This window comes from Verticillium alfalfae, genomic scaffold (genome assembly GCF_000150825.1).
Source record: "Verticillium alfalfae VaMs.102 supercont1.3 genomic scaffold, whole genome shotgun sequence".
In the NCBI taxonomy this organism is placed as follows: domain Eukaryota; kingdom Fungi; phylum Ascomycota; class Sordariomycetes; order Glomerellales; family Plectosphaerellaceae; genus Verticillium; species Verticillium alfalfae.
In genome coordinates this window covers 432,874-451,109 of record NW_003315036.1, presented here as the reverse complement: position 1 = coordinate 451,109, position 18,236 = coordinate 432,874, and the positions used below count along the sequence as shown (strand labels likewise).

The 18,236-nt window shown below is 56.8% G+C and overlaps 9 protein-coding genes across 9 annotated transcripts in view; 3 read left to right on the top strand and 6 right to left on the bottom strand.

Moving 5' to 3' along the window:
• The window catches only part of VDBG_02648 (3',5'-cyclic-nucleotide phosphodiesterase), a gene marked incomplete at both ends in the record, with an annotated part of 2,612 nt that extends 2,240 nt beyond the window's left edge, over positions 1 to 372 (top strand). Inside the window, one exon of the mRNA XM_003006463.1 lies at positions 255 to 372. Coding sequence (XP_003006509.1) covers positions 255 to 372 — 118 coding nt within the window. The remainder of the gene's footprint in view (positions 1 to 254) is intronic.
• Positions 373 to 674: 302 nt separating this feature from the next.
• VDBG_02647 (conserved hypothetical protein) lies at positions 675 to 5,620 on the bottom strand (the record flags this gene model as incomplete). Its single annotated transcript, XM_003006462.1, has 4 exons — positions 675 to 956; positions 1,106 to 4,425; positions 4,577 to 5,038; positions 5,485 to 5,620. The coding sequence occupies 4 exons, from the start codon at positions 5,618 to 5,620 to the stop codon at positions 675 to 677; spliced, it is 4,200 nt and encodes a 1,399-aa protein (XP_003006508.1).
• A 657-nt stretch (positions 5,621 to 6,277) lies between these two features.
• Positions 6,278 to 7,278, bottom strand: VDBG_02646 (ADP-ribosylation factor 4; the record flags this gene model as incomplete). The annotated part of the gene is made up of 6 exons (XM_003006461.1): positions 6,278 to 6,613; positions 6,667 to 6,747; positions 6,796 to 6,941; positions 6,980 to 7,008; positions 7,057 to 7,167; positions 7,220 to 7,278. The coding sequence occupies 6 exons, from the start codon at positions 7,276 to 7,278 to the stop codon at positions 6,482 to 6,484; spliced, it is 558 nt and encodes a 185-aa protein (XP_003006507.1).
• An 866-nt stretch (positions 7,279 to 8,144) lies between these two features.
• Positions 8,145 to 9,434, top strand: VDBG_02645 (predicted protein; the record flags this gene model as incomplete). The annotated part of the gene is made up of 2 exons (XM_003006460.1): positions 8,145 to 8,209; positions 8,291 to 9,434. 2 exons carry the CDS (start codon positions 8,145 to 8,147, stop codon positions 9,432 to 9,434), a joined length of 1,209 nt encoding a protein of 402 aa, XP_003006506.1.
• Positions 9,435 to 10,477: 1,043 nt separating this feature from the next.
• On the top strand, positions 10,478 to 11,623 carry VDBG_02644 (predicted protein; the record flags this gene model as incomplete). The annotated part of the gene is made up of 2 exons (XM_003006459.1): positions 10,478 to 10,907; positions 11,025 to 11,623. The coding sequence occupies 2 exons, from the start codon at positions 10,478 to 10,480 to the stop codon at positions 11,621 to 11,623; spliced, it is 1,029 nt and encodes a 342-aa protein (XP_003006505.1).
• Positions 11,624 to 12,259: 636 nt separating this feature from the next.
• Positions 12,260 to 14,614, bottom strand: VDBG_02643 (translocation protein sec63; the record flags this gene model as incomplete). The annotated part of the gene is made up of 6 exons (XM_003006458.1): positions 12,260 to 12,426; positions 12,478 to 13,294; positions 13,367 to 13,408; positions 13,486 to 14,158; positions 14,267 to 14,466; positions 14,585 to 14,614. The coding sequence occupies 6 exons, from the start codon at positions 14,612 to 14,614 to the stop codon at positions 12,260 to 12,262; spliced, it is 1,929 nt and encodes a 642-aa protein (XP_003006504.1).
• Positions 14,615 to 15,156: 542 nt separating this feature from the next.
• Positions 15,157 to 15,865, bottom strand: VDBG_02642 (predicted protein; the record flags this gene model as incomplete). The annotated part of the gene is made up of 2 exons (XM_003006457.1): positions 15,157 to 15,644; positions 15,721 to 15,865. The coding sequence occupies 2 exons, from the start codon at positions 15,863 to 15,865 to the stop codon at positions 15,157 to 15,159; spliced, it is 633 nt and encodes a 210-aa protein (XP_003006503.1).
• A 416-nt stretch (positions 15,866 to 16,281) lies between these two features.
• Positions 16,282 to 17,196, bottom strand: VDBG_02641 (lipase; the record flags this gene model as incomplete). The annotated part of the gene is made up of 1 exon (XM_003006456.1): positions 16,282 to 17,196. One exon carries the CDS (start codon positions 17,194 to 17,196, stop codon positions 16,282 to 16,284), a length of 915 nt encoding a protein of 304 aa, XP_003006502.1.
• Positions 17,197 to 17,620: 424 nt separating this feature from the next.
• Positions 17,621 to 17,914, bottom strand: VDBG_02640 (triacylglycerol lipase; the record flags this gene model as incomplete). The annotated part of the gene is made up of 1 exon (XM_003006455.1): positions 17,621 to 17,914. One exon carries the CDS (start codon positions 17,912 to 17,914, stop codon positions 17,621 to 17,623), a length of 294 nt encoding a protein of 97 aa, XP_003006501.1.
• Between the last annotated feature and the right edge of the window lie 322 nt (positions 17,915 to 18,236).

Sequence of the window (18,236 nt, the reverse complement as noted above, 5' to 3'; positions counted from 1 at the left end):
GCATATACGGGTCACGTAGCCTCGTCTGGGACGAGCGGGCGCTTGTGTTTGTCTGATCCGGTTCAGTGGTTTCGATTGGTATCTCTTGTGACTGGATGGTAGCTCGGCCGGGGAGTAGGAAGTCTGGTATATATCCCTTGATGACTCTGGATGAATGTGGACGATGTGAACGTTCCTTGCACCCTGCTTTCCGTGATGCCGTCAAATCCGGAGGTTGTCCATAATGATAATAGCAATTGACGATGCGGAAGAAGGGTCTGTGCCGTAAGGGGGTGGCTGTCATCGCTTAAGCCTATTGTGGACAAGCATGTCCAGCAGGCTCCAAGCAAGCAAGTCCTTGCTAAGCGGACCCTCTTTCAAGCACAGGTCTAGTAGCAGATGCCGACATTGCAAGCAACCGTCATGACGCAACCAAAAACAACAACAACAACAACAAAAAAGGGCGAACAGGATATACATTGTATTACAACAATATATACGGAAAATGTCACAACAACCAACCCCGGCCCCCGAAAACGCCCACGCCCCGCCGCCGAAACATGGCTTGCAACGCTTTTTAAGTTTCCGCCCCTGGTCACCTCTCTCTCCTACTCTGGTTGTGTCCTCTTAAACTCCATGGCACACACGTGCAGCCAGCCGCGGCCAGCTCTTGTCGTTCAGCGCGGCCCGCCCGCTCACTCGCTCAGCGCCTGCAGCGCCTGCGTGAGCGGCACGATCCTCAGGCTTCGGCCCCTCTTCAGGCCTGCCTGCGGCATGACGGTCGGGCTTCCTCGTCGGTCCACTTGCGGAAGACCCTCTTCAGGTCGCGCGGGATGCCCTCGAGACGACGGTCGAGATGGGCACAAAGGGGCGGTCTTCCATGCCCGAGGGAGGATGGCGTACTCCTGCGCAAAATCGAGGGCGTTGCGGAAGGAGAGGTACTCGGCCTGCGCGGCGCGGCCGACAATGACGTACATCTCGAAGAAGGCATCCAAGATGTAGACAAGAGCTCGGCGTAAGGTCCGCCTGGCTAAACGGGCAGATTTCGGAGATCTGGTCATATGCGTCAGCGCGGCTCCTTGAAGCTTGGGAGAAAAATATGACGGAGAGAGTAGAGTCAGCTTACCTGTTGCCTGGACGCGGCGTCGGAGCAAAATAGACGACCGCAGTACTTTTCGTAATTTGGCTTCAGTCGCCAGTGATCCGCCGAGTGGGGCTTCGCACCACTGCCGCTGCCGCCGAACACATCCCAGAAAGCGGCCGGCTCACCGCCATCGTCCACCTCGATCAGCTCTCCTGTCAACGTCAAGTCCATACCTATCAGACGAGCGCAGCTGAGCTCATCGACGTTGCTGCCTTTGCCTTTCCAGAGGTAGCATTTGCCCTGTTGCGTAATGAGGTACGCGAAGCCTGCGCAGAGGTTCGCGGGTGCAAAGTCGACCTCGTCAAAAGCCACCTGGCCAAGGTGGCGGCGACCGCAAAGGATGCTCGGCGCCAGCATGTCGAACTTGTTGCTTGAGCCACGGCGCGTTATGACAATGCCGCCCAAGGCTTGGAGGAATTCGGCCGTCTCCTTGCCCTGCTGGAGTTTGACGAGTTTACCTCCCAGTGCCCTTGCCTCGCGGCTTGCAAAGAGCTGCGCGTCTTCGAGGGTAGAAGTCGGCACTTCATCACCTGCCCAGAAGTAAACTTCGAAGGCCTTCTTGCCGGCACTATCGGTGAACTCATGGGGGCATATGTACATCTCTTGCTCAAAGAGGACACGTTCGTTGTGCATGGGAACAGGCATTTTCTTGCCATCCCCAAACAGCTGGAAAAGCTGGGCTCCTGCAGTGCGGACCCTAGGAACTTGCGGCCTGTTCATCAAGATATCGGCCGTATCGATGCGGTATTCACGCTGGGGCCGGGATGTGCCGAAGAACTCATCGAGCATTGTCGTCACCTCGTTAGCCTGTTTTACAGGCGAGCGAAGGGGCGTACCTGGCTGGCTCTCCTTGCGGAACTGCCCCTTCAGAGGACTCTCTGGCTTGTTGATACTGAGAGGGCGCGGCACATCTCGTGGACTTTCGGGCTTCGGCAGCTCTCTGTTGATGCTTTGAGGTCGGGGAAGTTCCCGGGGGCTCTGAGACCTGGATGTTTGGCCGATGCTGAGCGGCTTTGGGAGGTCGCGTGACGGGGTTGAAGGGTTGGGAAGCTCCCTGCTTGGGCTTTCAGGCTTGGGCAGCTGCCTGCTAATACTTTCCGGCCTGGCCACTTCGTGCTTCGAGCTCTCGGTAGCAGGCTTTGGGGCATTTGGATCATCAAAGAATCTCGACATTCGCTTCATGTCCAGTTTGCGTGGTGAAGAGGCCGGGGCTGCAACCGGCTCTTCCTCCATCTGCTTTGTCGGGGACGGCGTGCGACGCAGGCTGGCAAAGGGGGTCGTTGCCACAGGCTTCGCCTTAGTCACGGGCGGTGACGGTGACTTTTGAGACACGTCGGCAACTAATGGGTCCTCTATTGGTGTTTGCTTCTGAGGAGGCTGCGCAGGAGAGGGCTTATTCTTGATGGCGGCCTTCGCGGCGACCTGGGCCTGGATAGTCTGAGGCAACGAGGATGATGGCGAGCTGGGCATTGGGGGCGAGCGGGGACTTTGAGTTGCCTCAACCGCCGGGACCGTCTTCTTGGGTGTTGCTGCCGGCTTGAACGGGATGCTCTCCTTAGAGGCCGGCTCCACGGTCTTTGCCGCGGCCGGTGGCTGCGCAGACGTCGGCGCCTTCCTCTTGGGTCCACGAGCACGACCCTTAGTCATGTGCGTGAGCTGAGGGCCAGGTGCTGAGGGCTCTGCAATAGGTGCAGAGGGTGTGCCGGAGTCAGAGTCGTCGGCGTTCTTGCTGCTGTTCGCAGCCATGGGTGGAGGGCCGCGGGCTAAGAGACCCGCCAGGTTTTGGTTGAAGCGTCCCGCGAGACCGCCAGCACTAGGGCGGTTCTGGAGACGCGCGGGAGCGCTGGTCTCCTTGTGTAGCTCAGGCATGACAGGTTCAGCAGCCGTCTTTGTCGTCGACATAGACTCAGCGGAGTCCCTCTTTGACAAAGAACTCAATGGCCTCGGTTCATTCGCCGACTTATTCGACGATGTTTCTATGCCATAGCCCGATGTGGTATCGGCTTTCCCAGACGTGGACCTACTGAGCGCTCTGCGCCTAGCGATACCCTCGGGGATCGGTTCCTCGATAGGCGGCGCAGAACCACGTTCGACACCCTTGCCTTCGTCTTGGGCCCTTTTGAAGTCTTCCTTCTTTTTCAAAATGGCATCCTTGAATTCATCCTTGCGCTCACTCGGCTTCGGTCCACCAGTGGCGTTGAGGGCTGCTTTACCACGCAGGATGTTGCCCTTCAATTCATCTGGGGCGACATAGTTTTGTGTCTTGGTTCGTCGCAGGTTACCGAACACGTTCTTCAATTCGTTATTCGATTCGACTTGAGCACTGGCATCCCCCGATGCTTGTCGCGGCTTGAGGTTCGCGCGAAAATCCTTCTTCGGCGGTGTGGCGGGTCGTGATTTGCCTGTCACCGAGGATGGGCTGATGACAGAGGAGCGGGTGGGTACTTCACCTTCCACGGGACTTGTCTCTGGCTCCGTCTTGTCACTACTCAGGTTCGGCTTGTGTAAATTGCCGCGGAGACTACCGGCTCCAACAGCCGCAAATCCTGAACGGGCGGTGGGTGTTGGTGGAGAGTATATGCCCCCTAGACCAGTTGTTGAAGGCTTCACGGCAGACCCCATTGGCGTAGACCGCATAAGTCCACCAATGTTGACCGCGTGCTTGGATGAGATGGAGCCGCTCCTTCCCGCTTCAGCATTCGGGTTGCCAGACTTTTGCGCTTTGGCCTTATTCAGCTCGACCATCCATGCAGGCTGGTTTGCAGCAGCTGGCGAAGGCTTCGGTTTTGGTGATTCAGGCTTGTTCAGGGCTGTCTCAAGCCAGCTAGCTTTTGTCGGGCTCCATCGCCGGGGGTCCATCGTCTTGGACGGGCTTGAGGGCGGCGTCACTTCCTCTTGCTCCTTGACATCTGTGTCGATGGGTGGAACTATGGGGGAGGGCTCTACAGTCTTGACTTTTGGCGTCTCGCTTTGGTTGGCTTCGTTCTCTATCGCTTCAGATCGTGAAGGCGATCGGGTCGGGGACGTCTCGTGGGTAGTGTTTGAGCGTTCACGGAACATGCTTGTCGGACGGGACCTGGATCGTGAGTGGGCGGAACGCTCGCCGGTTCGGTGGGACGCCACGGTGTCGACGCGAGCAAGGCCTGGGGGCGAAGTCACGCTCCATCTCTTGACACTGTCGGATCTCTTCATCATGGCACTCTGTACAAAGCCTCCCATGCCCTTCGTCGGCGATGCAGGCCTCGTGAGGCGAAGACCGTCCGGAGCCTGTGACCATGGCAGATGCTCGGGACTGCGCAGTTCTCTTCGGGAGATACTCGGCAGCGGATCAGTCGTTGGGCGCTGAGAGGCGAAGAGGGGAGGCAGTCGCATGCTCGTCGGCTAGAGTGTCATGGAATTTGGGCTGCGGCGGCGGCGCCTGCGACTCGCCGGCAGAGGTCTTGCGTTCCATACCTGGCAGCTGTGCGCGCAGGGAAGACATGTCGAGCGTCTCCTGATCCTCAACCTGGTTTTTACGGTAGGCCGCAGAGCCGAGACCGCGGTCGGCCGTCTGTCGGAAACATGTCGGATCCTTGGAACCAAGAGCCTGGGCAATCTGGTCCTTGGTAAAAGTCTGCTCAGTCGCCGAAGCGGGTGCTTGCTCGGATGGGGCCGTGGAGGATGTTCTGGCGGCGTTCTGGGCAGCGAACATGGACAGCGGCCTCGTCTTGGGCTTTTCCCCGGCCTGCGAGTTCGGGCGCCTCTGCCATGATAGCGGCCGCGGGCCGCCAACACCGGAGGGTGAGGAAGGAGAGTTCATGCCGGAATTTTGCTCGTTGATTTCGGCGGGCGAGGCGTTCTCCTGGGCTGCAGCGTCTGGAGCTGTGGAGGTTTCAAGCTCGGCCGAGGTGACGGCTGCACGCGATTGCGGACTGCCTGTGGTTTCGGTTGCAGGAGTCAAACGGGGCCCGTCAGCGAGTCGTGAGGTGGTGCTGTTGCGATGCGAAGAGGGTGGTGGGGTATTGGCGGGAGATGACTTTTGGGGAGAGATGGATCGTGCGCGTTCTGTCAATGCGAGCCGTCAGTCAAGTCATGAAGGGACACTGGGCAGCAAAATAGAAATTGAAGCTCTGGCTCTGGGCGTCGGTCCCATCGGAAAGGGTAGCCAGGGAAACGCATGAGGGTCGTACGCTCGCTGGTCGTTGAATTGGGTTTTGCTTGTTGTTGTCCACACTAACGTGGCGTGCAGCCAGGATGGAGCTGGCACTCAACGAGCGAAACGACGCCAAAGCGTTTCCATGTGGACAGGATGCGTGGTCGAAGGTAATGGATGGGTCACGAATGGGTCAAAGGAAAAAGAAGAGGAGGGGGAAGAAACATACCGGCGCGGCGAGCCTGGCGTTCTCGTTTCTCTTGCTGGATCTTCTCGTCAAGCTCTCTCTGTCGCGCATCATCCTCCTCTGTGCGTCGCGCGTTCATCTCCTTGACGTCCTGCAAAAACTTGGAAACGTCGTCCATGGCTACTGATGGCAACCCCTAGGTTGGGAGCATTGGACGCAGTGGGGGTTGTTGAGGGCTGTTCGCTCAGTCGACGTTGATAGATGTCGCGACAAGGCGTTGGCGATAGCAATGGACAATGGCGATGACAACGATGGAGATGACCCGTCTAGGGATAGCTCGTGTTTTCGATGCTTGGAGTACCTGGCTGGACGCCAATGACTAGTGGTTTGGTGGGAGGATGCGAGATCGTCGTCATTTGTTGATGTTCTGCCTAAGCCGGGCCCTTGTCTTGCTTGGCCTTGGCGACAACATGAGCCCACCCACAGGCCTTTTGACCTCCACATCCGTGAGCTGAGACGCTAAAATGGGTGGGGCCTCTCAGCAGCTTTACAGTGAGTGGATAGCGCCTCAGTCTTCATTACAGCGCCTGTGGCTCTCCATGCAGTACGTGACTACCCAGCAAGCCCAGGCACACAAGGTAGGCTTACTTTGGCCCAATTCTCATGCCCCTCCTTGGGTTTCCTCGACACAGCAGTCTACCACGTGCACGGCGTTAAGCACGCTGTTATCATGATCTTGTCTAGTGAATGGGCTCTAGACCGGCTTGAGCCGATCCAAACTCAAAAATCAGCGAAGTTTTGTGTTTTTGTGAATTTGTCTTGTTTGTTTTGTTTTGACTGTCAGTCAGCCTTTGCTCTGAATTCCTTTATCGCGCAGCTCTAGTCGGTCACCCCATCGATGTTCTTTCCACCTACGTCGACTCCATCAACCCCACTCGCTACCTACCTCGGGGGGGTCCATGTCGATGTGACGGGCGCTCCGACGGTTCATGATTCCCCTCTGTGGTATGTCCACCGAGGTTTCCTATAGCAGTGTGCCTCAGTAGAGAAACAGCCGCTTCTTCGCATCATCCACAACCCACGCCAGACCTTCTTTTAGATTCGTCCCTGTCATGGCACTACATCGAAGGACGTTCCACCGATGCGTTCGTATCAATTCCAACTGAAGGCCCTTGAAACTTGTCAAGACTCGTCCAACCACTTGTCTGTCACATGGCAACATACCTCAAGGATTTCTTGTTCGTCCATGCACCCGCCGACATCAGTCTTGTTCGCAAAGACTAGGAGGCTCGCTCCGGAAAGGCGCTATTCGTGTCAGTGAGAATGGTTTGCATGTATACTGGGATGCCAGACCTCTTCCTGTAGGAGACCGTGAAGCTCCTCTCGGCAATCTTCAATCCTCAGTCGGTCCGTGGCATCGACAACCCAGATGAGGGCATCGGTCTTTTCAAAATAGTTGCGCCAGTACGACCGCAGCGTCTTCTGCCCTCCGACATCCCCTGTGATGGTCAATAACCACCAAGTAGTAAAAGCAAACGTTGGCTCGTACAGATGTTGAGCTTGTATCTTTACACTCGTCAGCAAAGTTCCTGTTAGAGGCAGCAGACCACTGACCCGTCGTAATCAATCGTTTTGATGATGAAGCCCAGCGTGGGGCTCACCGTGTTGACGTCCTCGCCCATGATCTTCTTCACAATCGTCGTCTTGCCTGCGTTGTCCAGGCCCCTGGCCGTGCATCTTTGTCAGCGAGTCTCACTCATCCTGGGTCTGTACTCACAGCATCAGGATCCTCATCTCCTTGTCCTTCAGCCGGGCTTTCCGGAGAATTGACAACATTGTCGACAAATGTTGTCGAATGCGACTCGAGCCTGAGACTCGGACGCTTGACTGGTTACCAGAGTGGTCATTGAATCTGATAAGTGTGTACCAGTCAAATGCAGTGGTATCCGGACTCAGCACGTGATTTGCAGGAGTCAGTGGGACTGTTGGTTCTCGGTGAAGGGTCGGTGACTCGGTAAGAGCCCCTTTTCGGGATCACGGGGCTACTGGCAATGTTTCTCACGTGCCGCTATTGAGGTTCTTATTATCAACTTGACATTGATACATCTATGTTGTACTAGATGTCATGCTGAATTCATAAAATGTAGGGCGAGCAATTACGGTTGCCATTGATGTATACACTAGAAGTCTTAACATGTTCACTCTCAACCATAATCCTGAATGTCAATTGTTGTGATTATATCACCCTATAAAATATCTACCTTAGTTACGAGGACTTTTGACAAACACAGGCTGTTCTATCTTAGATCGCGCGTCAGAGGAAGGCACCTGACCTTCGCTCCTTCCAACCACCCCCCTTGCAACCCGTACATTGGTCCAGAAATTCATTTCGTAACCTTTCCCAACACCTACCGTAATAGCAACAGCGACAAGATCCTCGACTCAGTTCCTCACAAGGCTGTCTGTCGCTGTCAACGGGGATTCAAGTCTTTTTCCGCCTTTGGCTCTCTCTTCTGATCAAGACGGCCTTACGTCGACACTTGCCAGCTCGAGGGACCCAATTGCCGCCGAAAACAAACGCGTTGGTTCGATCAAGCTATGGTACGAGACGCCGGGAAGGATAGCAAGGGGAAGTCTGATGCTGTCAAGCTTCCGACTAGAAACCGTCACCCTCCAGACGTCATCATGTCGACTCCCTCATGATGGTCACCAACACCTGTCAACCGCGAGCGAGCCCCCTACGCCCGGCCATGCATCTCTGTACCAGGTCAAAGGAGCGATCCCTCTCAATATTGAATCGCTCTCCTTGACAAACACTTCTCCGACTCCTCTTCGCCTGACTTCGCAGAACCCTCGCTCTTGCCCCTGTCACACGTCGCGTGATTACGCAGAATAGGGTTGCAAAGGACAAGGAGAACAAAACTGAGATTTCCTTTCGTCTCAGCAGCGCTGAAGATGGGGGTAGTCCAGACACGCGAGACGATCAAGTCCTAGGTACCGGCGCTCCTCTTGCCGAGACCCTTGCTTTCAAGAACACTATCAACATTGTCCGAAGCTGCGATGTCCGGAATGAGATAGGTCAGCCTCACAAGCTAGAAGCTATCGAGGGCGTTATTCATAAAGATCCCTGGATGGGCGAGGGCGATGACGATGCGCATTTCATGTGCCAAAGCTACAACTCGCGCTTCATCAACGCCTGGCTTTTGCAAGTTCCAGAGGACATCAGAGCAGACTTTCTGGGTGACAGCGACATTGAAGAGCACTCTGAACACCCCATCAACACCGATACAGGAACTCTGATGGCCCGTGTGGAGCAGCCCGAGTCGACTCGCAACCCCGAAACCCTCAGGCCTGACCACAAGAAGCATGCGGATCGTTGGACAAGCAACTACCATATCAAGAGCAGGATCATGATGCGCGAGAGAGACGCAGCTCTTGTGCAGCAAAGACAGGCTACACCTGTCTCTATCAATGGCTGCGAGTCTAAAATTCAGCCAATTTCGCAACGTGAGGTTGCGATCGATTGCGTACTTCGACCAGCCAAACCGAACGATGTTCCTGGGATCATCGATATTTACAACAGGGAGATCAAGAAAGGCCACCGTGCCCTTGACAGCGACTTAGTGTCGGAGAATGACCTGAACGCCATCGGTAACAGCTGCCGCACACAGTGTCTTCCTTTCATTGTTGCCATCCGCCAGTCGCCTGACCTGACTGACCCATCCATCTGGCCCAGCAAAGCTGCCTGGGAAAGCTTCATGCAAATGCCTCGAAAGCCTGTTCCACAGCCACCGCTCGTGATCGGGTTTGCCTTCTGCGAGACCCTCAAGGTTGGGTTCGGCAAGGGCGGCCATGTTGGTCAACAGAGCGCAAGGCTTCATGTGTACACCCACCACGACTACCGGCGTAAAAATGTGGGAAGTGCCCTGTTGGACCGAATCCTTACCCATATGTCACGCTCGCACATTCCGGACACTACGAAGCACGACTAGGACAATGCTTCCGGAATGATGCCGTACGACGATCCCACCAGTCGTAGCCGAATGGTCCCCCAGCGTGAGTGTCGTCCCTCAAGGTATCAATCAGCAATGCATGTTGACTCAATTTGGCCAGGTATCATCATTGAGGGGATCTTCCGTGACGAGAAAGATCCGGAACTCACCTTTATTCGCAAGTGGCTCAACGCCTTCCGCTTTGAGGAGGTTGGCCGAATTCAAGGTGCTTATGGCACGAAACGCGGCCCACACAATAGCGAGTGGATGGACCTACACATCTGGCAGCATCAGTCCTGCGAACACGAGCACCCAACTGGCAGTGACCCGGGAATTTGGGAAGGAGGTTTGCTCGAACGGTATTGAATAGAGGCTTACGAGTGGCTAGAGCTATGACCTGTACTTGTCAAGACACTCTGGTCCCATGTGGGGTGCGCAGTTGTATATGTACCATAAGGGACAGACAGGCTATGAATAAGTGACTGAAATCGCGTCTTGTAGAGCGGCGAATTCTGAAAGTATCATGGGCAGCTAAGTAGTGGACACAATAGGCTGGCCAGCGAAGGTTCCATAAACGAGTATGCAGGCCACATTGAAAAGTATAGTACAGGGCCCGAAGTGAATCTTCAGAGCATGTTCTGGTGCTAAGCCAACAGTCAGCCGACCAGGACGCCATGATGTTCCAGGAATCTGCCAGGCGACAATAACTTGCGTGGCTGCGCTGTGGCATCGTGCGAAGCAGCTTTTCCAACGACTATTTGTCCAAACGTTGGAGAGAGACTATAGAAAGGTGAAGGTCCAACGCTTCGAGCCTACACGCACCCAGTTCCTCTACCCCTTTTACTTCATCGTTTTTCTATTTTCAGTGTCATCGTTTCCCAGGCCGCCTGTGTCCAAAAAATAAGTTACTTCGCGGGCCTTGATAGTCTTGGACGGGTATCAATCTCCTCAGCGTCAGCACCTAGTCTGAGTTGTCAAACTGCGCTCTCGAGCCTTGACCTGACACCATCCTGATTTCTTTGAGCCGCTCTCACATCTGCACTATGTGCTGCTGTGTTTTCAACTGCTTCAAAAGGCGGTCCAGCAGTAAGCCACCGAGAACCAAGCCGGCCCTCCCCTGGCTGCCGCCCACGGCAATCCACGAAGCGGACTCCTGGAGGCCTGTTCAACAACTGCGCGGCTTCTTCAGCCTACCGTACGAGATCCGCTACGCGATCCTGCGTTTGGCCTTTGGAGATTGCGTCTTTCACATTGACATGCGCCCCGGCCCCCCCTGGCCTGTCATCCGATTGAAAGATTCCGTTGCCGACTCCCGGTATCGCATACGCCGCAGAGTCATATGGAGATGGACCAACGGCTTCTGCCACCGTGACGCGAAATACGAGGCCACGTACGATGCCTCGGAACGAAATTGGGAAGCATGCCTCGACGGCCAGGCAAACTGCTCCGGGCGTCCACACGGGTCGGACAATGGTAGGTTCCAGGGCGTCATGAGCTTCCTGCTCTCCAGCAAGCAAAGGTCAGACGGGATCAACCTGCCCGCCCGACGACCCAGAAGCTGACCACTCCGCAGTCACGACGAGCTGCTAGGGATACTCTACGGCACAAGCGTCATCCTGCTGGAGAGCATGCCTTTGATCGAATCGTTGTGCGCTCCGACACCCGCCCGCGCCCAGTTACTCGGACCCGGCATTGGGCTCGTCACTTCGCTCCGCATCACCATCGAGCTGGTCCTGTTCGACAAGAAGTGCTTCTCGTCCGCCGAGCATCACCGCAGGAGGTTCGTCAACATCCTGGACGGTCTTGGCCCCCGGTTTCCCAGCCTCAAGCGACTCGGCCTCTTTTTCGACAACCAGGCCAGTCTGACAAGGTTCGACCCCGCCAAGGAGATTGGCAATCTGGACTTCCACCTCTTTCTTCCGCTGCTCGCGATGAGCACGCGGCTGGCGGGAGTCGAAATGACCTTGTGGGTGACCGCGCCGATGTATCAGCTGGCCCTGACGGGGTTCTCGAGGCCGCGTGACGAGGCGGAGCCGGGCCTGGTTGAGTACCTGATTCGTGCTGATCAGATGTGGTATCCGTTCTTCAACAGTTGGGACGACGGCCAGCGATCGGGAGAAGGGTACTGGGTCAGGAAGTGGATTGACAAGCCGTGGAAGATCTGCCCGAAGACGGGACGACGTGGTTAGGGACTGGTCTAGTGAAATGAAGAATGTATTTGTGAGCAGGTTCAGCTTGGCTCTCATACAGTACATCTCGAATGGTGACGAGCAGTTCTCGTGTACGAGCATGGGGACAATGTCGAAGATTGTCAGGGGTGCCATTCATGATCAGTGAACACTCGGGGCACCTTTGGCTTCCAGTGTCCGAGGTCATCGCTTGTGACCTTTCACAAGATAGAGCCCAGACATGAATTTCAGCCTACGTCTGCTGCGTGAACCAAAACAATATCATATATGCTCTCCGTCCATTGAGTTGCAAGGAACCATCTAGCGACGCTGCTAAACAAAGGATGGACCGCCTTGAGGCGCAGCACCCACAGGACCAACTCAATCTCTTCGTCTTGCGCAACCAACATAGAAATGCATGGTATCGGAGTGCGTCCATACTGAAACTCTGGGTATATTCAGTCCTGAGATGCCTTTTTCTCCACTCAGGAGCGGCCACCCCTGGCCACTATGATGATAAACAACGATGCAATCCCAAGACACCCCTTCGCCACCCAACCCGAAATAAGCTGGCAAGGTCATACAAACCACTAGAGACAAGAACAATGAGACTCAACCGACCAAGCTCGGTCCACGCCGAACCGACAGACACCCCATCTACGACTCGTCCTCCGTGTCCGTGTTGGTCGCGCTCGTGTCGTCGTCGTCCTGGTCGTCGTCTGTGCCGCTCTCATCGTCCGACTCCTCGACGACCTGCTTCCTCCTCGGCTTGGCGGCGGGCGGTGCGCCCCCCTTGAGAGCGTTCATCTGTCCAGCCAGCGAATCTGATGTACTGTTAGTTGCGTTCGGTTCAGATGCATGCGGAGACAACGTACCCTCATCAGGCTCGCTAATCTCGTCCTCGGCCGCCATGGCGGCAGCCTTGCTCGCCTCCTCCACAACCAGCGTCACCTCCATCTGGGTGTCAAAACCGACGTAGCTGTCGCACACGAGGTGCATGACGAAAGTGTAGTGGCCAGCCTGTGGCGGCGCGGCGAACTGGGCCTTGAGGGTCTGCATGTTGAACGTGGGCTTGCCGTCGCTGTCGAAGATGGGCTGATCGAACTGGGTGAAGTGGAAGGGAGGGACGGCCATCTTGCCCTGCTTGGAGTCGGACAGGAAGACGGACCACTTGGGGGCGTGATCGCGGGCGAAGTAGGGAGCGTGGGCGAGAGGGGGCAGAACAGGCTTCTTGTCGACGGCGACGGGCTTGCCTTCGGGACCCTTGACGACAGCCTTGGCGCGGCCCAGGTAGGCCTCCAGATCGTCTTCGGCGGGATCAACGTCCTCGAGGTCGAGCTCGTTGACCTCTGGGACGTTCTCGCTGCCCGGGGGGATGATGCGGCCCTTGACGACGAGAGTAACGAGTGAGGAAGGAATGATGAACTTCTCGCCAGTGACCTTGAAGAAGGCTTTGTTGACCTGGAGGTGGGGCAGCTGCTTGGCCACACCGACAGCCGTCTTGTACTGCGCGTCGGTCAGGAGACTGCTGCCGACAGTAAGGCTCCGCCTCTGGGCGTCGGGGAGTTCCATAAACTGCTGGACGTTGACGTGGGTCTTGGCGTCACCATCAACGGCCTGGGCGATTTCGGAAGTGAAGTGGGGGAGCTGGAGAAGAGGCGACGACTTGGGGGGCATGGCCTGGATGAGATGCTGGTTAGTAGAGAATGAAACGATTATAGGGGCTGTGTGAACAAAAGGCCTGGGCTATGACGGAGAAGGAACGGTTGAGGGCGTCCCCGGGGGGGGCGACATCGCACTTTGGGGCTGTTGAGGGTCTGGTCGTTGAGCTCTACGCGACCCAGGTAGGCCCCCAGCAGAGCAGAGGCCAGCCTTCGGCGCACGCCATTGTCGAGGTCCTCGAGGGCGTGCTTGTCCTTGGTCGTCAGTCCGGCGCCGGTTGCGATCCTGGATTCGATGGAAGCGAGGCCAGAGTCGGCCTTGTCGCCCTTGAATGTTTCGTCGTACTCCTTGCCGGCACTCAGGGCGGTGATGACGCCGCCGGTGTCGATGTTGTCCTCGTAGGCACGGAAGAGGTCGTTGGCCGACTCCATGAGGACACCCTCCTTGGACATCCTCTGGGTTCCGTACCACCACGATCCGACCAGGTAAGGGAGGAGAACACCGAGGAGAAGGGTGTAGAGGACGACGACGTACTTGCCGTTGCCGTCGGAGATGATCCAAGGGGGCAAGGCGATGCCGATGCTGAAGCTCTGCTTGCCGTCGGGGTGGCCATACTGGATGTAGTTGTTGCGGACCTCTTCATCAGTGAGGGCCTGGTAGGCCTTGGAGATCTCGACATAGGCATCGTTGAGAGACTCAATCGTCTCATTCTTTGCAGCGTTGGGCTTGACCTTGTCAGGGTGCAGTGTTCGGGACAACTTTCGGTATTTGGACTTGATCATCTTCTCGGTAGCAGACTGAAGAAGGGGGGGGGAGAGACGTGTCAGCCAAATGGGGCTCCATCGAAACCCGCCGGACGGGCGGCCAGAAGGGGGGGGGGGGATAAGCATACGTCTGGAGACCGAGAATGTCGTAAGGGTTCCACAACTTGAGGACTGTCCTCTGTGTGTGCAAGATCAGGTAGACCATGGCGGCCATGAGGGCCAGCCGACGATGACGAACAGGGCGCGCTTGACCCTACGCTGCTTTCGCTTTTGCGCATCGCGACGCGCTTGTATGAGGTCCTCATGCTCGGGCTTGAAGTCGGATTGAATGCGTGGCGCCTTGGCCTCGATGTCTTTGGCGGGGAAAAGGAGAGTGTAGGTGAGAGGGAGCGTGACGAGGCCCGTCAGGGTGAGGATGAAGACGGGGAAGAATTGCCCCTACAGTAGGTTAGCTGGTGCTCGATGCGCTCACAAGATCCATCCTCGAGAAGAAGCACGAGGGCTTCCTCAGTTTGCCGGCCAGAGGGATGAAAGGCTGTACGGCAAGGGAACGCACCTGCTCATCGTATGAGTAATCGGAACTCATCTTGCCGGTTGTGGGAAAGTGAGCGTTGGTTGCGAAGCAGTCGCAAGTAGAATGGAGAGGTTGTGGTCCAGGTCTACAGTCTGGAGTATGGAGGCCTTCGTAGAGGGTTCGACATATGACAATCGTGGCCTCGAAATATTAGCTTGGGCCACAGGCAGGGGTCGTTCCACTGCGAAGTGTGACGGAAGGTCGCCCGCCGGCAACTGGATTATCTGTCCTTCCCGCAGGGGTCAGAGCTCGGGCCACCTTTAGAGATCCACTCCCAGTAAGGTAGGTAGTTGTGGGTCGCCTCTCGCTGCCGCCTTCACCGAGCTTCTCCTGACTTCTTCTGCGATGCAGATCTGGGATCTGGGTAGTGCAGTTTGATATTGTCCATTCGACCGGTCAAACATCTTCTCCCTAACTCTGCAGCTGAACCATGCAACTCCGGAAACGCACTACGAAGCAACGCCGACCCCCAAGGGTATCCGCCCATGCCCAAAAACCCAAGTAAAAAGCATGCCTGTCCCAGCCAAATCTGTCCGCTCCAGAACGCCATCTCCTTACTCAAGGGAGACCTCCATCCGCAGCGGGCTCCCCGTCCCTCTGGCCTCAGCATCTGCCTTTCGAACGCGAGGCCGCATCGCAAAGGCCTCGGCGTACGAGAGTGCCTTCAGCGGGGCCTTGATGTCGCTGTCGGAAAACACCTGGATCTTGGCCTCGCTCGTACTTTCATCAACCCCCCGATGCATCGCAGTGTCATCTCTGAAAACCCCACAGGGTTCATCGAGCGATAATTTCTGGAACGCAGGCGCCAGTGCTGCCTGGTCGTTGTCGTCGTAGATGACAAACTCCGCATCCAAGCCGATGTCGCTGTCTCGTGTTGTGCTTTCCATGTACGAGATTGGGTGCGAGTGATTCGTGTCTTGGGCCTGGCAAACCACGTCTTGCGCACCGGCTTTGCAGAATTCGTGACCGGAGCCCGGATTGCGATACTGCTGCTTGAGAGGACGACGGTGCGGCTTGTGCGGGCCCGAAACCGTTCGAGTGCCTAGCCACGTATCAGTGGGTGAGTGACCACGACACATCGACCGCACTCTTCGATGCGCAGAGAAAGAGCAACGTACTTGTTCGCATGCTTGCCTTTCCGGTGCGTGCCTGGTTGACCGGTGGCGCCACATTTTCCTTGTCGTCTTGCGGGTCATGCCTAACCGGCGAGAACCTGCCGTCGTGATGCGACGGGCGCGATCGTCGGCCTCGGTGAGGAGACATCTTCTTGCTATACCCTCTGGCGGTCAGTCAGTCCTGGCTTCCTGTCATCTTGGAGGCTGACTCACGCAGCAAGCAACTGGTCGCGTGATGGGAGTATCGCCTGTTGACTGATACGTAGTCTGATCTGCCTTCGCTCCAAGGTTGCAAGTCAAGGCAATGGTCGTGTGGATCGTCAGATAGAGCCAAATTCCTCAGTGCACATGGAGAGGTGGACGGAACGCTCAAAAAGTGAGCTGACCTGACTGACCGGCATAGTATTGAGCATACGATTCAAGGCAGGTAGTCTGTGATTCAAGATGCAGTTCTGCCCATTGAGGCGACCACCCTGCCTTCCTATTGTTCAACCTCAATACCCAAGAACGCCCAGCTGTAATAAGTATGCACACAAGTCTACGCCTCAACACCACCTCTCCCGTTCAATCCCGCTTCTCGAAATCGTCTCCTTCCTCATCACCATCGATAATGGCGTTCTCGTTATCCAACGAGGTCGTCAGCTTGCCCTCGTCATCCGTCGACTCGTCTTCAATATCTGTGTTCCCCGTCACCATCAAACTTCGCATGTCGTCCTCGCTGATAATAGTCTCGATGCTGCCGCGGCGAGCCCACGGTCTCGTCTCTTTTCGCCCCTGCTCGATCATCCGCTCAACCTTGAGCCTGTTGCCCATGAACTTCAGAATCGGGAACCCGCGCTGCTGCCCCTCGTGCAGCATCCTTGCAAGCCGCGGTGGATCCGGGTCCGACAGGATGTGATAGAAATCGCTAGGCACCGACTTGGGCCAGATAGTGATCGTGCCACTAAACTGCTGCAGAAACAGCTGCGACCAGTCCTGTCCCAGCGGTCGGGGCAACAGCTCGGCGTGGCGGATGAACTTGAGCCACTTGGTCATGTCAAGCTTGAGGTAGTGCTCGACGGCCGACATGACGTACCCGCCACGCCAGCCCTTGCCCTTGCGGTGCGTGACAGGGTGGCCCACGGAGCCGCGCGAGGAGAAGAAGAAGAGATTGATGTGCGGGTTGACCTGCGAAACGACGGTGAAATTGACGTTGAAATGGAGGTTCAGCGCCTTGATGGGGATATCGGTGCGCAGACTGCCATCCTTCCACTTGTGGCCGAACGAGTATGGCGCCAGCGTGCCGTCGCGCTGCTTCATCAACAGTACAACAGGGTTGAGAATACCGGGAACGGCGGCCGAAGCCAGAACCGCAGACCAAATGACGCAGTCGGGGCTCGTGAGATAGTTGCAGAGGATCGTTGGCGAGTGCGGGTCGGCGGGAACGCACGAGACGTTGAGGATGCGACCGGTGCGTTCGTAGGCTTCGCGAAACGTCATGGACCCCCGCGTCCACCAACTGCACTGTCGCGCCCAGTCGACGGAGTCAAACCGAGCGCCCGTCTTCCACCACCGGGGGAACCACGTGACGAAAGACTCCCGGCATGCTGTGATTTTGCCTGCGAGGGCCGGCACCAGCAGCGTCTTCAGTTCATCATTCGTTCGTGTGGCGACAAGAGCCGCGACGAGAGCGCCGCCGCTGGGTCCCCGTGATGACGTCCGGCAGCAGATTGGCGTCGAGCAGGGATTTGACAACGCCCAGGTGATAGTAGGAAAGCCGGCGCCGCCAGACAGGCAGAGCGCCGTTCGGCCGTAATTGGCGTGCATGCCCTTGAACAGGACACGCTTCTCTTCCTGGGTCAGCTGCTTGCTGTTGAGCAGAACTTGATACTCCTCTCGACTGCACTCCAGTCAGCATGGTCGCTTACACACAAGGGAAGTCACGACGCGACACCGCCAGGGACAGCTGACCTTCATCCGTAAAGTTCTGCACCAGGTTCTTCGTCCCGTAGTACGTCTGGCTGTACAAGCGCGGGTTCTCGACGCCCACAAAATTATTCTTGACACACGCCTCGAGCAGGCCCCTCAGCTCGTCGACAGCGCCGCCCTTCTTCCTCTTCTCGCCCTTCTGCCTGTCGGCATTCTCGTTGTTGTCGTCGTCGGAGTCGTCCGAGTCGCCCCGCTCAACGGCCTCGGCCCGGTGGCGACACTTGCGCATCTGCTCCCACACCCTCTTGACCGTCTTGGAGTCGTAGTAGGCAAAGTCGTTCTCCTCCTTCCACGTCTGGCGGCCGAGGTAGGCGTCGAGCTCGCGCGCGGCGGCGACCCAGTCGCGGTAGTTTCGCGTGGCGCGCAGGCTGCGGCCGCATCTGCTGACGGCGGCCGCGCCAGGTGACAAAAGTGCTCGTAGACCCAGATGTAGAGGCGCGTGTAGAGGTTAGGTCAGGCGCGAGGCCGACGGAGCCAGGCGCCGGACGAAGAAGAGCATGGACCACTTGAGCAGCGCGTAGAGGTAGCCTCGCGCGTCTCGTCGGCGCTGC